This window comes from Helianthus annuus, chromosome 17 (assembly GCF_002127325.2).
Source record: "Helianthus annuus cultivar XRQ/B chromosome 17, HanXRQr2.0-SUNRISE, whole genome shotgun sequence".
Classification (NCBI taxonomy): Eukaryota; Viridiplantae; Streptophyta; class Magnoliopsida; order Asterales; family Asteraceae; genus Helianthus; species Helianthus annuus.
In genome coordinates, this window is record NC_035449.2 from 184,647,054 (window position 1) to 184,661,954 (window position 14,901).

A 14,901-nucleotide genomic window follows, 5' to 3' on the forward strand; every position below is an offset into this window, starting at 1 on the left:
ACCTGGGATAATCCTGGAACTAAGGAGGATCCTTGAACCTGGGATAATCCTGGAACGAAGGAGGATCCTGAGTTCATGAAGGATCCCATATGCTGAGTATAGGATCCTGCCGGTCGGAAATATGATCCTGATGCCTGAGTCACTACTGCTGGGCCGAAATGCACTCCTCTTAATCCACCCATATGTTGAACGCCTGGGGCCTCTGATGGCTGTGAAGTAACCATCGGAGTATCAAAATTCAAAGATTTGGGCATCAGTGGGGAATGATCCTCTGCCGTTTTCTTTTGTCTTTTGAGATCTCCGATTTCTCTGAGGATCCTGTCATTAGTTTCATCCTGCTGCTGCATACGATCCCTCATCTGCAAAATCAAAGCAAATATATCACTAGTACTGGGAGCAGAAGAAGTTAGAGCAGAAGAAGATGAAGGTTTAGAGAAAGCAGGAGTTGGTCTCTTCTCAGTGTTTTTCTGAGATCCTGCTGGTGGTGGAGGCAAAGGTAAAGTGCTCTGGGATGAGTTGACTGCAGACATCGCTGTGGATGTATTCTTCAACGATGAAGCCATGCAATACTTCGAAATGATCAGCAATAGAAAATTTTCGCCCCACGGTGGGCGCCAAACTGTTTTGGTCAAAAATCACACAAGGGTAATGCAACCAAACTCTTATGTAAACGGGGAATGATACTTGGTATGTTGAACAAAGTAAAGGATCACTTTGATGTAAAATACGCGAGTGACACAAGGATTTATACGAGGAAAAAGCCCTTGATCAATAAATGATCTCCGGCATAAAAAACCTCGGGTGATGGCAACTACCGATCACCAAGCTTCAATATAACAAACAATATTTTTACAACTTCGGATGGTAACGAGCTAAGTACAAGGATCACTATAGTATCGTGTGTCAAAGCGTGTGAGAAATGTGTTGTGTCTTCCGAATGTTGAAGAGTGCTACTTATACAAGTGTGTGTGGTCGTATTTTAGGTAAATAACCTAACTATTAGCTCGTTACCCCTTCAAGAATAGAAGTAAATTTAGCCTGCTGGTGCATGTTTGTGACAACAGCTTAGATTTGGTCTTTGGATATCTTGTAATTAGTTAAACGATTAACAGTTAGCGGGTTTAGCTGTGTAATAGTTAGTTGTTATGTTTGGGCTAACTAAACCCAAGGAATTGGGTGATGGGGGCGAATTGGGCCTGTCCAATTCGCAGCCCAAGAGTCTTGACCTAGCCCACTTGTAAACCTTCTGTTATATAAACAAGGTTAGACATTAGGGTTAAGGTTAATCAGCCAAAACAGTGTTTGAGAGAGCAATTTCATGAGGGACTAGGTCTTGGACGAAATTTAGGGTTGTTAGGGTTTTGGATTGATTGTAATTCGTGAGATTGATAATCAATAGAAAACCCGGTTTGAAAGTGATTGTTGATTTCTGTTTCTACACTTTTCTGCTACAATCTGATCTAGAGGATTCCGCACTCTAGGTTAGATAAACGATTCTGTGACGATCCATAGATTCAAGGGGACCTACAATTGTTATCAGAGCGTTAGGCTCTTGATTGCTCGGTTCAGAATTGTTTGCTGCAGAAAAAGAAGGATTTTCGAATTTGGTGAAACCTGAAAATTAGGGTTTTATAATTTTCGAAAATTTTTTGGTGGTTGATTCTGATTTTCGAAATCTGTTAGTTGTTTTGATATTCTGGTTTGTTTGATTGCTGTTTTGCAGGTTTTAGGGTTTGCAGGACTGTTTGTGGTTGATAGTTTTGAAGAATTTTGGCTGAATTTCTTGAAGATTCGAAGACTGTTCTTCGTGTTCTTCATCAAGTTCATCAAGATTTTTAGTAAAAACTTTGCTGATTTGCTTGTTTGATTTTGCAGGTTGTGTTGGAGAATCTTCAGATTTTCGAACAGATTAGGTTTCCAAAGATAACCAGCGAAATTGATTAATTTTGCTGACTGACCAGCGAAATTAATAACCAGCGAATTTGGGACGTAATTTCTCGGTGATCGGCGAATTTAAAATCCAAAGGCGACTTTGGTAATCGTGTGAATTTTCCTCAGCGAAATTAACACGGTTTCGGTTACTCTACCAGTTGTCGTATTCGCGAAATTACCAGCGAATTTAATCTGTGAAGTTAACCAGCGAAAATAAGTCTGCGAAATTGGCTAGTGAACTAAGTCTGCGAAATTAACAAACATCAGGACCAGCGAATTTAGCAGCCTATCAGCGAAATTATCAGCAAAATTAAGAGGTGGAATTTCAGTTGGCAAGCGTCGGAAATTTTTCGGTGTTTTGCAAATAGAAATTGATCTGTAACTCGTTTGACAGAACCGTTTGCGCCGTTAGATTCCTTGGATTTTTAGGACAAAAAAAAAATTTGGAAAATCCCGAATTCAGTTTTTGACATTATATATCATTGGATTCGTCTTTTCGAGACGATTCTAACGGTATAATTTGGTAACCACTGTTTTCGGACAACTTTTGTACGGTTTTATCAGTACGGTTACGGTAAAACGTGTTTAAAGATGATTAAAGTGGACAATGTCGAGAAGTGGCCAAAGCTTACAAATGTTAACGAATATGCTGTCTGGAAGGAGGAGTTTGAATTGGTTGTGAAGAGCGAAGATACCAGAATGTGGTATTGTATTATAGATGGATACATGGCTCCTACACGTCGTGTTGAAGGAAGGACAAAAGTGATTTCTTATGACAAGATGGATGAATCTGAGAAACTGATGGTTGATGCTGAGAAGAAAGCTTTAGCAGTGATAAAGATGTCCCTGCCTGAGGGAATTAAACATACCATCAAGCACTATGGGACTTCTTATGATCTGTGGGAAGCTTTACGAAAACGTTATCAGAATTCATCAAGACAGAGTGTAGGAGATTGTGCGTTAGATGAAGAAGCAGTTGCTGTGAAAGAAGAGAAGAAGAAAGCTCTTGAACAGAAGGCTGAGAAGAAGGCTGCAGAAGTTTCAAAGTGCATGAATGGTGTGAATGAACTTACAACAGAGGTGAAGGTAACACCAGAACCTGTAAGTCATACGTGTCATAATTGCACTGAACTACAGAGTGAAGTTGACAGACTATCGGAGCAAAACAACATTCTGTTAGCTGATTTGGAAAACCGAAAAGAGTTAAATGTTCTTTTGATTAAAAGAGAGTCAAACTGTTTAGAAAAACTCAACTCAAATGAACAGGAAATTAGCAGTTTAACAAGCAAAGTCAATGAACTGTTACAGGTCATTGATTTGGCTCGTGAAACTGTGAAAGAAAAGACTAACGAGCTTTCAGAAAAGTGCACAGAATTGGCTGATGCACAAGCCAAAATTGTAGAACTTCAGGGGAAGTTACATAATTTTGGGAATTCTTCGTTAGTCAGAACTCAAATTCAAAAAGGTTTAAAAAGGAGTAATGATAAAACAGGGGTGGGGTTTACAAAAGCTTCACCTTCTGAAAATGAAGACTACTCATTTTTGCCAACTGAAGATGAGCTAACTGATTTTGTAACCACTGCACATGTAGTGGATCCGATAGCTGTGGACTTGCCAAGTAGTCCAGTTTCTTTGAAAGAATCTGTTGGGTCTAACAGTACACCTCATAAAGTGGATGAGGATACTGAAGACAAAAAGACCAACACATTTAAAAAGGGATCAAACAAAAAGAAAAATTACAAGAAAAGATCTTGTTTTAAATGTCACAACAAAGGGCACGTGGCGAGTTGTTGTCCTTTGAAGAAAGGTAAGCAAAAAGTTGATGTGGTGAAAGAAGGGAATCAGGTTGGGTCAAGCAATAATGTAAAATCAAGTTGTCAGACAAAGAAACCTGAATTTCAATCTAAACCTTCAACTTCGAAAAGATTTGATAGACCAAGAAGTATTTCTCCACAATTTAGTCATTATAATGGTAAATCAAATCGATTTCAAAGTCAAGATAAAAATTTCAGATATCAGAGACCTAGAAGCAGTTCACCTAGAATGAACAATTTTAATGGAAATACAAATAATTTCAGAAGTCAAGGTCAATATCAAAATCGATACCAGAATAATGGTGGTCGAACTTTCTATAACAATGGCTTTGGAAATTATAACAATCAAGCTTCTTGGAATAAAAATGTAAGGTTTCAAAATCAAAATTTCCAAAGGTCAAATTGTCCAAATGTATATAGGAACCCTCAGGACCAAAGGCCTAGTGGAAATCAAAATCAAATTCCAACAGGTCTGAGATCCAAGACTCCAGTTAGGAGTAATGGATATTGGATGGATGTTCCAGTTGTTGGTGAATTTGGACGACCCAAGACCATTAAGGCTTGGGTCCCCCAATCTAACTAATTTCTTAAGTTAGTGTGTGCAGGAGCTGCTAAGGAGGATTATCAACTTATGTTGATAGTGGCTGCTTCAGGCACAGGACGGGGGGTGTGAGATTGTTGATATATATTTTTTAAATGATTTAAATTGAAGTTCAAAGTGCTTAGTCGACACAGAGGATAACCTGGCAGATCTTTATACTAAAGCCTTTGACAGGGCTCGCTTTGAACATTTAGTCGAACTCAACGGGATGAGGAATCCTGAATAACTGGTTTTTCATAAGAATTTTTGTAAATAGTTTACTGCTTTTCATAAAAATCAAAAACATAAAAAAAAAATTTGAAAAAACAAAAACACAAAAAAAAAATTGAAAAATAAAAAATGAGATATCACTGTGTGAAAAAGAAGAAATGATAGTGCATCAGCAAGTTAGACTGTCACACTGAAATTGAATCTAAATTGCTTAAGTGTGATAGCAGCTTCATTATATGATGTACCAGTAGGCAAAAGCATGAAATAATCAACTTACCAATGTGATATAAACTTAAATGAACTGAATATGAGTGGGGAACACATCAGTGTGTATGGTTTAATGACCTTAATTCTTGCGTTGATAGATTGCCAAAATCTGAAGTTTTGGGTCTTTATACTGTTGTTTTATCTAGGGATATCTTGGCTGTCTGTCTGTTAGAACAAAAATTGTACATGACCCCAGGAAAGATAGTCACTTGGAATTAGCTCATTTCTATTTGAATGTTTGTATATTTCCCGATACACACAATTTTGATCTGATTCTGAAATCTTCTCTGAAAAAAGTCGTGTACCTCCTCTGCTGCATCCAGATATATGCTGACCTGGAGGTGCTAGGCAACGACAGCTTCTGCTGCATCCAGATACATGCTGACCTAGCTGTTCGTTGTCGCGCTATAGATCTAATACACCCGAAAGAGGCCCTCAAGTGCCCAAAAGAAACCCAAGAAACCTATATCAAACTGAGAAAATCTCATTTGATCTGTATATTATACCATCTCTACTAAGATCTATTCTTTTCTCTTCTCAACCTATTCCCAGTTAAGATTTCAGAAATCTGGATTGGACTTGTGAAAATATGTGGTAGGGAAGATACTTGCATGATAGAGTGTGCTGTTTATATTTCCAGGATTTGATTAGTATTTTATTGGGTGTTCATAGTTAAGCAATTAAAACATGATAAAACAGTTTATATGCAGAACTAGACACAGTCAGGATATCTTAAAGGATGAATTCAGTATACTCACCTACTATGATGAATCTTTGTGCATACCTTGATCGTGGGGGTATATCCTTTTGTGCGACACGCTGATATTTCACAAAATAAAATTACCTTAACGTATCATACGGTAATGGTACTTGAAATGTTCATGCATTTTGTTTAAGTGGACAAACATACTGGTAATCGTCTTGAACTGCTTTTCACGAAAAATTGAAGAAAGAATTATATGATTGTGTGAAACAGTTTGCTTGTGCTGATATGATCTTCTTACCAGTGATTCTCACAAAAATAGAGTGTTTATTGTTTTTGTTTATTTACTTGCTTTCAGAAAAATATAAAAATCCAAAAATAGTGTCTTTTTCTGTTTAAAATTCTTAACGTACGGAAAACTGTTATTCTTGGAGGAATTGTTACTGATAGGGGGAGACGGTGTTAGTAAGTGAGTTCAAAATTTTCAATCAGGCAGGTTCTTGTGTGTTGAACAAAATGTTTTGCGTGTTGGTGATAAGTTGAAAAAGCTTATTCTGTGATACAGTTTAACTGATCTCTTGAAAAATAATAATTTATTTAACTTATGTTGAAAAATTCTTATGGTTTCTCGAGATGTTTGTTTTATAGTATACAGATTGAAGCGGTCTGTTGCTGAGAAGTTGCTGTGACGTGTGAAGATGAGAGTTTGATTGGATGCATGGTAGAACCTCCTTTCTATATTGCAGACAAGATTGAAGAGTGTGAAGATTGTTGTGCAAATGCTAAACTGGAGTTCACTCAAACGCTAACGTGTTGAAGATTTGGTGATTGGATGCATCAGCTTAGGGGGAGTCTGTTGCTGACAGAAGCTGTTGAAGCTGAAGCTATCCAAAGACCAAAGACAGTGCAAGATTACTTGAAGATTGCAAGAAGACCGAAGACAAAGTTTTGACTCAAGACAAAGTTTTTATGAAGCTATTGTCAAGGGGGAGTTTGTTGGTGCATGTTTGTGACAACAGCTTAGATTTGGTCTTTGGATATCTTGTAATTAATTAAACGATAAACAGTTAGCGGGTTTAGCTGTGTAATAGTTAGTTGTTATGTTTGGGCTAACTAAACCCAAGGAATTGGGTGATGGGGGCGAATTGGGCCTGTCCAATTCGCAGCCCAAGAGTCTTGACCTAGCCCACTTGTAAACCTTGTGTTATATAAACAAGGTTAGACATTAGGGTTAAGGTTAATCAGCCAAAACAGTGTTTGAGAGAGCAATTTCGTGAGGGACTAGGTCTTGGACGAAATTTAGGGTTGTTAGGGTTTTGGATTGATTGTAATTCGTGAGATTGATAATCAATAGAAAACCCGGTTTGAAAGTGATTGTTGATTTCTGTTTCTACACTTTTCTGCTACAATCTGATCTAGAGGATTCCGCACTCTAGGTTAGATAAACGATTCTGTGACGATCCATAGATTCAAGGGGACCTACATAGCCTAAATTATCGCCCTTAAATTGTGCTGAGTTTCCATATTGTCCACAACGTCCATCTTTGATTATGCATATGCCAAAGTAGCGTGACAGGTTCCTTGTTTACGTTGTTAAGAGCGGATCCTACTCGAAATTCCTGCAAGACAACATTAAATCCAAAGAGAATAATCGTTAGTATGAGGATCCCTAGGATGGTCCGTGATCCTAATCCTGGAACTCTTCTGAGGATCACTATCTGCCAAAGAAACAAGGATCACTGGTTAGGATCACATGTAAGGATCATAAGTCATAAAAATCCAGCCCTAACACTGGCTATACCTAGGATCCTATGTATAATGGTAGACGTACCATACATCCGTTCCTAAGGTTTCTAACTTTTTCACGTTAGCTAAGGTTTTGGCATTTTCATGTCACTAAGTTTGGATAGTCGCCAGTGAGGGCCCTACTCTAGTTTATGCACGATCCTTGGGCTTGTCCCCAGCAATCCTTGGGCTTGTCCCCAGTTATCCTTTGGGCTTGTCCCCAGTTGCTAACTTTTATCTTATATTGGCTTAGTTCCAAGTTGTATCCTATTTCAGGTTTTTGAAGCTAAACGTCCAAGGATCCTTGATCCTTACCTTCTCCTAAGGTTTGTCTTATGGTTATCCTGATTATAATATTAAGGGTTAGGATCCTAACTTGGATTCTCATGTATGATCCTTAACTATTTTGATTTTATTCTTTGTTTATTTGAATAACCCTTATACTTTGACAACTGAACTTATGATTCTTAAACTATATCACTTTTTAGAACTAATCGGTTATGGGATATGTGATCCTTGATCATATCCTAAACTTTTTGGATATTTTTTAATTTTTCAAGGCTTGATAAGTATTAACAAAATGAACATTACAGTTGGAAAGTAAAATATTAACAAGGATATCAACACAAAATAAGCCAAAAAGTTAAAGTTATTTTATTTACAAAAGTTTAAACCATTTAAGGTTGTCAAAATTGCCAACCCACGTTTCTACCAGCAAAACGTGGCCCGTTCACATGGGTTGGCAAAGGGTGTCCATTGTTTATGCGGTTATAGCAAGTGCAGGAAATTAAAGGCAGCAGGATCACAATGGCTTCATCCCCCAAACAGAGGATCCCTCCACCATTTGTAATCCTACCTATTGTCCAAAGGATCCTTGATCCTTAAACCTAAAGCTATTGTTCAAGTAGAGACCATCATTGTTTAAAACATCACAACCACAAAAAACCACTACCAAGTTTTAAAAAAATTGGGCTCCGGCTATGTCTAGGAGTGTCCATCATCGCCCAATCATGCAGCCTACACCTTCGCTGCATCATCATCCCCTCCAGCTCCAGTATCCTTCACCTGATCCTTTCCACTGCCTCCAGCCTCGATTGCCAAAACCTCTTCAGCCTCTTCATCATCCTCCAGATCAGCTAGCCTCGCCTTCCAGCCCTCAACATCCCAGCTGCTTCTGTCGAAGTCAGGATCTTGAGCTTCCTGGGCCATCTTCAGTTTTGTCTTGTAAATTATGATGGCAGCGGAGACCTTTGCACCTTCCACGAGCTCATGCTTCTCGTAGTCAATGTCAATCAGGATTTTAGTTGTCTGAGTCTTGGCGTCTTGAAGGGCTTTTTCGAGATCAGCAATCTTAAGATCCTTGAGCACTGCAACTTGTTGGAGGTCAGCAATCTTCTTGTCCAGCTCCTCAACGCTCCCAACATAGTCTTCGATCTCAGCAAATTTCTTCAAAAAAGATAGAGCACAGTTCAAGATCAGGTGATCCTCAAATAAGCAGGATACCTAGGCAGAATTAGTGATCCTCACGTCATTGAAGTATTCAAGGAACTGGTGGCGGATCAGTGGTAGGCCTTGCAGATCCTCAACCTCAGAGTTTTTCCTCTTTTTGCCACCTCTTCCCTTAGTGGGTGCCTTGGGGATCGAGACACTAGGGCTTGCAGTGGCCTTCTTCTTGGTGGATCGTACAGTGTCGAGATCGGCAATGCTGAACTTGGAGGCAGGCTTGGAAGATTTTCCGGCACCTACACATTCAAAACAGATAAGTATCCTTATCTTATTTCTATTTAACTATTTATTTAAGTCTTTAACTATACAAAAAACAGGATACTTACTTGACATGGTGATAGAACCTGAGGATACTTCTTGTGAATCCTGGGTGTCTGTTTTGAATGACCTTGTTGCAGGTTCAAGTCTTCTAAAAGCAGCAAGCCTTTCCTTGGTGGCAGGTGATGGTATGAGATGCGAAACAGAGACAACTGTGCAACATAAAACAAAGGGGTGTTAGTGATCCTTATACAAAAACAAGATTATCTGGTGATCCTTCTCAGGATCCTCTATCCTACCATGGGTGGACCACTTCCTTGGTAGATCCTTTCCGTTTGGGATAGAATCCCTTCTGACAAAGAAAAAACGCCGTTTCCAGTTTGTATCGTTCTTGGTGGCTTTAAAAATGGGGTGTTCTTCACCGGGTTTTCGCTTAAACAGATATCGATGGGATCCAAACGTCGTGAGGTCATACATTTCTGCCAACTCCGACATTCCTTAATCAATCCCTTCTTGCTCAATGATCCTTTCAAGGGTATATAAGACCCTCCAGATCATTGGCATAGCTTGAATATAGGAGATGCCGGTGAGGGAGAAGAAAGACTGGGTGAATTGAGGAAAAGGATACGAGTATCCTATGGTGAAAGGAGTGACCGGGAAAGCTACCCAAGTCTCTGAATATAATCGCTCAGAACAGTGGGATCGAACGGTTTGAAAAAGGTGTTCGCCGGAAAGCGGTGCCGGATTCTGTCAACTTGTGGATCAGTAAAGCAGTACCTCTCATTCGCCGAATCTTTGATGATCCCTTGGCTCTTCAAAGGGCTGTTATGGTGATCCTTGGCGGGAGAGGATCGGAGCATCATTCTTGCCGTGATGATGGTAAAGAAAGAAAAACAGAGTAAGAAGAGGAAGAAGGAGAGAGGAGTACCTGATTGATCTTCGGATACAAATATAAAGGGAGCTTCTCTTGAATTTAAATGCGAATCGATCCCTATCTCTAACTCTTATTTATAATCATGATCTTGCAGGCTAGTCACTTCAGTGACGTCAAAAGGGTAACGGCTAGTTCGATCTTAACGGCTATATATCCGTTGGTTTGTTACGGATAGGAACGAGAAAATACAACTCGTTTATTTACATAATTACTCCTTAAATTTTGGGGGCAATTGTTAGGGGAGGATTTCTCAATGACCTATGATCGTTAATTATTATTCTGTTTGGTGATCCTTACTTCTGTGTCAATTAGTGATCCTCAGAAGTGCTTCAGGATCAGGATCCTGGATCATCCTAAGGATCCTTATACTAATGATTGTCTACTTTGAATATGGTATTATTTTGCAGGAGTACCAGCTTGGACTTGGTCTTGGCAACGTTCCTGGAGAATATTCCATGTTTATTCCGCACGTGCTTGGCTGGAAGTGGACGTTATGGAGTCGTGGAGGACTTGCATGATTTGCGGAATGTTAGTTAGTGTAGTTATTTTTCTATTTTAAAGGGGTAGCGAGCTAATTAAAAAAGACTTGGCTATTTTTGGCTACACACACACACTCGTACAACTACTCTCACCAGCTCTCGGCAAAACACTTAGCAATTTCACACATTTTTTACACAATACGCTATAGTGATCATTGTACTTAGCTCGCTATCATCTGAGGTTGTAACACGTTTATTGTTTAATTTGAGTTGGTGATCGGTAGTTTCCATCACCCGAGGTTTTTTATGCCGGAGATCATTCATTGATGAAGGGCTTTTTCCTCGTATAAATCTTTGTGTCACTTGTGCATTTCATTTATGAGTGATCCTAAATATTGTTCATCAATTCAAGCATCATTCCTCACAACAGAAAGTTTGGTTGCATTGTCATTGACTGATTTTTAACCAAAATGTAACACCTCGAAAAATTTCGTTCAATAATGCATTGACACGTGTCATAGACTTTGAATATGCGAAAACATACTTTAGAGGGACTAAAGTTGACAAACAGTGAAAACTATGGAACGTAAGGGTCCAATGTGTCAAAAATGGATAAATAGACTCTATAATAACCCTACATGGTGTTAATAACCCTAAACGGATAGATCATGGATCATACGAAGCGGAAAATCCACGAAAGTGAGGAATTACAAACTATAGGGACTAAAAGTGTCAACATGTTGAATTTATACCTCTGAGTGATCTTTTGGCAGCCCCGAAGCTTTGTAATGATAAAATATACTCACTAGAATATGTGGTAAAAATTTCATGAAGTTTCGTTATCGTATGAGAAAGTTATGGCCAAAACCGTACTTGAGGGGTTAAAAGCGTCAACGTCGAATTTCATGACTTTTCGGCTGAGCGCAAAGTTAACCGAGGACATTACCATGTTGGTAAATGTCCCAAGGTTCATAAAAACCAGATTTGAGGGTTTACGAGTCAAGATAAATAGCCAAAACCTCGCGAGCAAAGGACAGGGACCAAAACTGCAACTTTTAAGCAAAGTTTGGGAGCTGCAGACCCAGGCGGCCCGCCTGGGCAGTCTAACGCGGGCCGCGACCCATGCCCAGATGCAGAACTTCGTGAACAGGGGCTGTTTAGTCCGAATTTTGAGTGCATAACAGCTAGCATCACCTCTAAAACTCACCAATCAGCCCTCATGCATGTTGGGACACCTGTTGCACTCTTGTAACACCTGAAACCTCTATAAATCAGATCAAATTCATCATTTTGAGGGTCTTGAGTAGTAAACAAGAACACTAGCAAACTTGCAAGAATTCACAAGGCATTTCCAGGAGCATTCTGATCGACAAGGCAGCCTCATAGTGATTCCTAAGCTTCATTAGGACTCTTGTAAGCATCCATAACTTCCTCTAATTCGTTCTATCATAGATTATTAGCCAAAAGTCAATCCGTAGTAAATATAGTTTGACTTTTCGATTAAACGAATTTGGCTCAGTCATTTCTCAAATTGAAAGTACCTATAAGTTGGTATTTATGTGGGAAACAAACCCTCAAAAGGGTATTCTCTGATTCCCACTCTAAGCATGCTATTTGTCGAGTCAAAGTTGTTCTTAAAAAGTCAACAGGAAGTGTTTTTGCAAAATATAGCTTAAATGGTAATATAGATGACATGCAATCAGTTTGATCATCAAAAATAACTTTATAAAGAATATAAGAATATGTTTTATCATGATTAGCTCGACAATCTTTAGTATAAACTCGGACCGGAACCGAAAGTCTTATAAAACGACTTTTTCGTTGACTCTCGATTCGGATCCATGCACGCATGTTTGAGATCTGTATTGGAGTTTATTTTTGACCATTTTTATTTAAGTTTAACCCTCTGGAATTTTTACAACTTGAGTCTATGCTTAACCGATTCATATGCATGTTTCCGATTTATGCTTAAAGTTGACTATTTTGCCCATTTTGTTATAAAACGTGATTTTTGGAAAAGTGAAAGAGTAGAAATCTTTATTACTGATTTATAAACTTGCACCGAAAATTTGAGATCAGTTGGAGGTCCAGATTTTGAGTTATGGCCGATATCGTAAAACTATAGCTTTATGTTAAATAAACGGCGCATTTAGCGTATAACCTATTTAAGGCCACTTTTTGATATAAAAATTTTTACCCACTGATGTTATATAATATTTTGGGATTTTTGAAGATTTTTATTTAATTTTTGGCTGATCGTATCATAGGTCTCTAAGTTGATTCGGTTAATACCGGTTTTGACCGTTTAAGCCATAAAATGAGTTTTATAAATCCTTTTGACCCCAAACCTTTTTCTACTGATTTTATTTGTTAAATAAATTATTTTGAGCGTCCTGAAAATATAAAAATCTCAGCTTTCTTTTGAAAACCCGGAAACGGCTCTAAATCGCCTTTCTAAGCGTTTTTAACGCATAGTGTGCGTTATACCCATATTAAACATATAAGGATTATACCTACTGATGTATTTAGCATATTTTTATAAAATAACAGTAAGTATAAGTTTTTGAACTCAGACTTCCAGTTTTGACCGTTTTAGCCCTTGTGAAATTACCAAAATACCCCTAAGGTGCATAGTTTGATTCTAAATGATAAGTTTTGTATATGGGTCATACCCTACTGTTATAATATGTCAAATTAAGTATATTTACTGTACGAATCAGACCTGTAACTCAGATTTCCAGTTTAACCCTTTTATAATCTTTTAAAAAGACCAAAATGCCCTTATAAGGCATAAATTGAGTTTAAATTCATTCGGGGCATAATAGAACATAACTTGCTGATATTATAACATATTTAAAGCATATTATCTCAGGGAACTTGCATATGACTCTTTTGGCTACCCGTAACGCTCTTTTAGCGCTCGGTTCGGTTTATGTAACTAGTTTGCATAAATTGGCCGAAACGGGTCAAACGTTATCATTTTTGTCTCAAAATCCAGAATGTATTTAGTATACCCATATTATACAAGTATTCAAACTTGTCGGGTCTAAATCACATTCTATCCGGTCTTCGCTTAACCGTGCGCTTGAACCGTATCGTCCTTAAAACTAACCGGTCAAGCTTAGGCTTAAATAAAAAGACCTGTTAGGAATCTAATAGGTTATTATAAACCTTTGTTCCAGAATAGGAGGCCCAGTAAAAGCTACCCTCACTTGCCAATTGTGATTCATACTTACTCAGGTAAATACTTTTAACTTATTTTCCCTATACGGGCTTGGGTTACGGTATATAGAATACCGCTTGATCGAGCGTACAAAATCTTGCACCTTGGGTTTTCAATTGAATAATTTTGATCGGCTCGTTTAAACAGTCTTGTTTTACTTAAAGCCTTTGGGGGGTTAATGACCATGTCCCGGATATCCTTGGCATTATCTTACGAGATGGCCACGACCAGAGCACGAGGTGTAGGCGTACACCCGTCAGTGTATAACTCTATATTGTGGTGTGTCTATTAATCTTTAACCCGGACAAGATCCCGGGCTACTGAACGCACGAGTAACATGTAATTCGTTCACAAGATTATATTGCATAATTATCCCAAGTTATAAAAATATTTTTATGCCACGTGCATTTAAATCAATTTTCAATCATTTTCAAAATGAGTCAGTTAATTTGTATTTACCAGTGTAAACTGACGTATTTTCCCAAAAGGTTAAGTGCAGGTACTACACGTACTAGGCTGGCTGTCTCCTAGAGCGTCCACAATAGTCTCGCAAGCTCGGACGACAATAAAACTGTTGAACAATTATCTTATTTTATTTGATCCGCCTGTGGATCCGTTTCAACTACTCATGATATTTAATATTACATTTTATTTAAAGTTGAAATGAATCTATTTTTGCTTCCGCTGTGCATTATTATATTGTGTTGTTTGTCTATGATGATGCCAACTACGTCACCATACCCTCCACCGGGCCCACCGGTGACACGTGGAAATTGGGGGTGTGACAGGTTGGTATCAGAGCCAACTCTGAGTGAATTAAACACTAGCCTTCTGTGTTTAATCTCAGTTACACAATTGCACATTCCTCAATTTTCGAGTCTAGACAAAGAACTTAGGAAATGTTCAAAATTTTTCTTATTTTCTAACTTGGTCTTATATATTTTGTTGTGCCACTTGTTTGATTTTTGACAGGTCCAAAATGCCGCCACGTGTAAGAGGAAGGGGACGAGGAGCATTCGCAACCTCGCATGATCATGAAGCAGGGCCTTCGCATAGGCGAACCCCTTCAGGACCCCAAAACACTGATGCCCGAGATCTTTGGAGATCGTCCGCTGAACCCGCCAGGCACTCAGCATCACTGTGTACCTCACATTCCCTACCACACTCTTTTGGGCCTCATTCTGAAAAT

General features: G+C 38.6%; 1 protein-coding gene across 1 annotated transcript; it reads right to left on the minus strand.

Annotated features, from left to right (window-relative positions):
• Window positions 1-8,310: 8,310 nt before the first annotated feature.
• On the minus strand, window positions 8,311-9,280 carry LOC118488963. The gene is made up of 3 exons (XM_035986413.1): window positions 9,145-9,280; window positions 8,840-9,054; window positions 8,311-8,758 (listed from the first exon to the last, which is right to left on the minus strand). Exons 1-3 carry the CDS (start codon window positions 9,149-9,151, stop codon window positions 8,330-8,332), a joined length of 651 nt encoding a protein of 216 aa, XP_035842306.1. The 5' UTR covers window positions 9,152-9,280; the 3' UTR covers window positions 8,311-8,329.
• Between the last annotated feature and the right edge of the window lie 5,621 nt (window positions 9,281-14,901).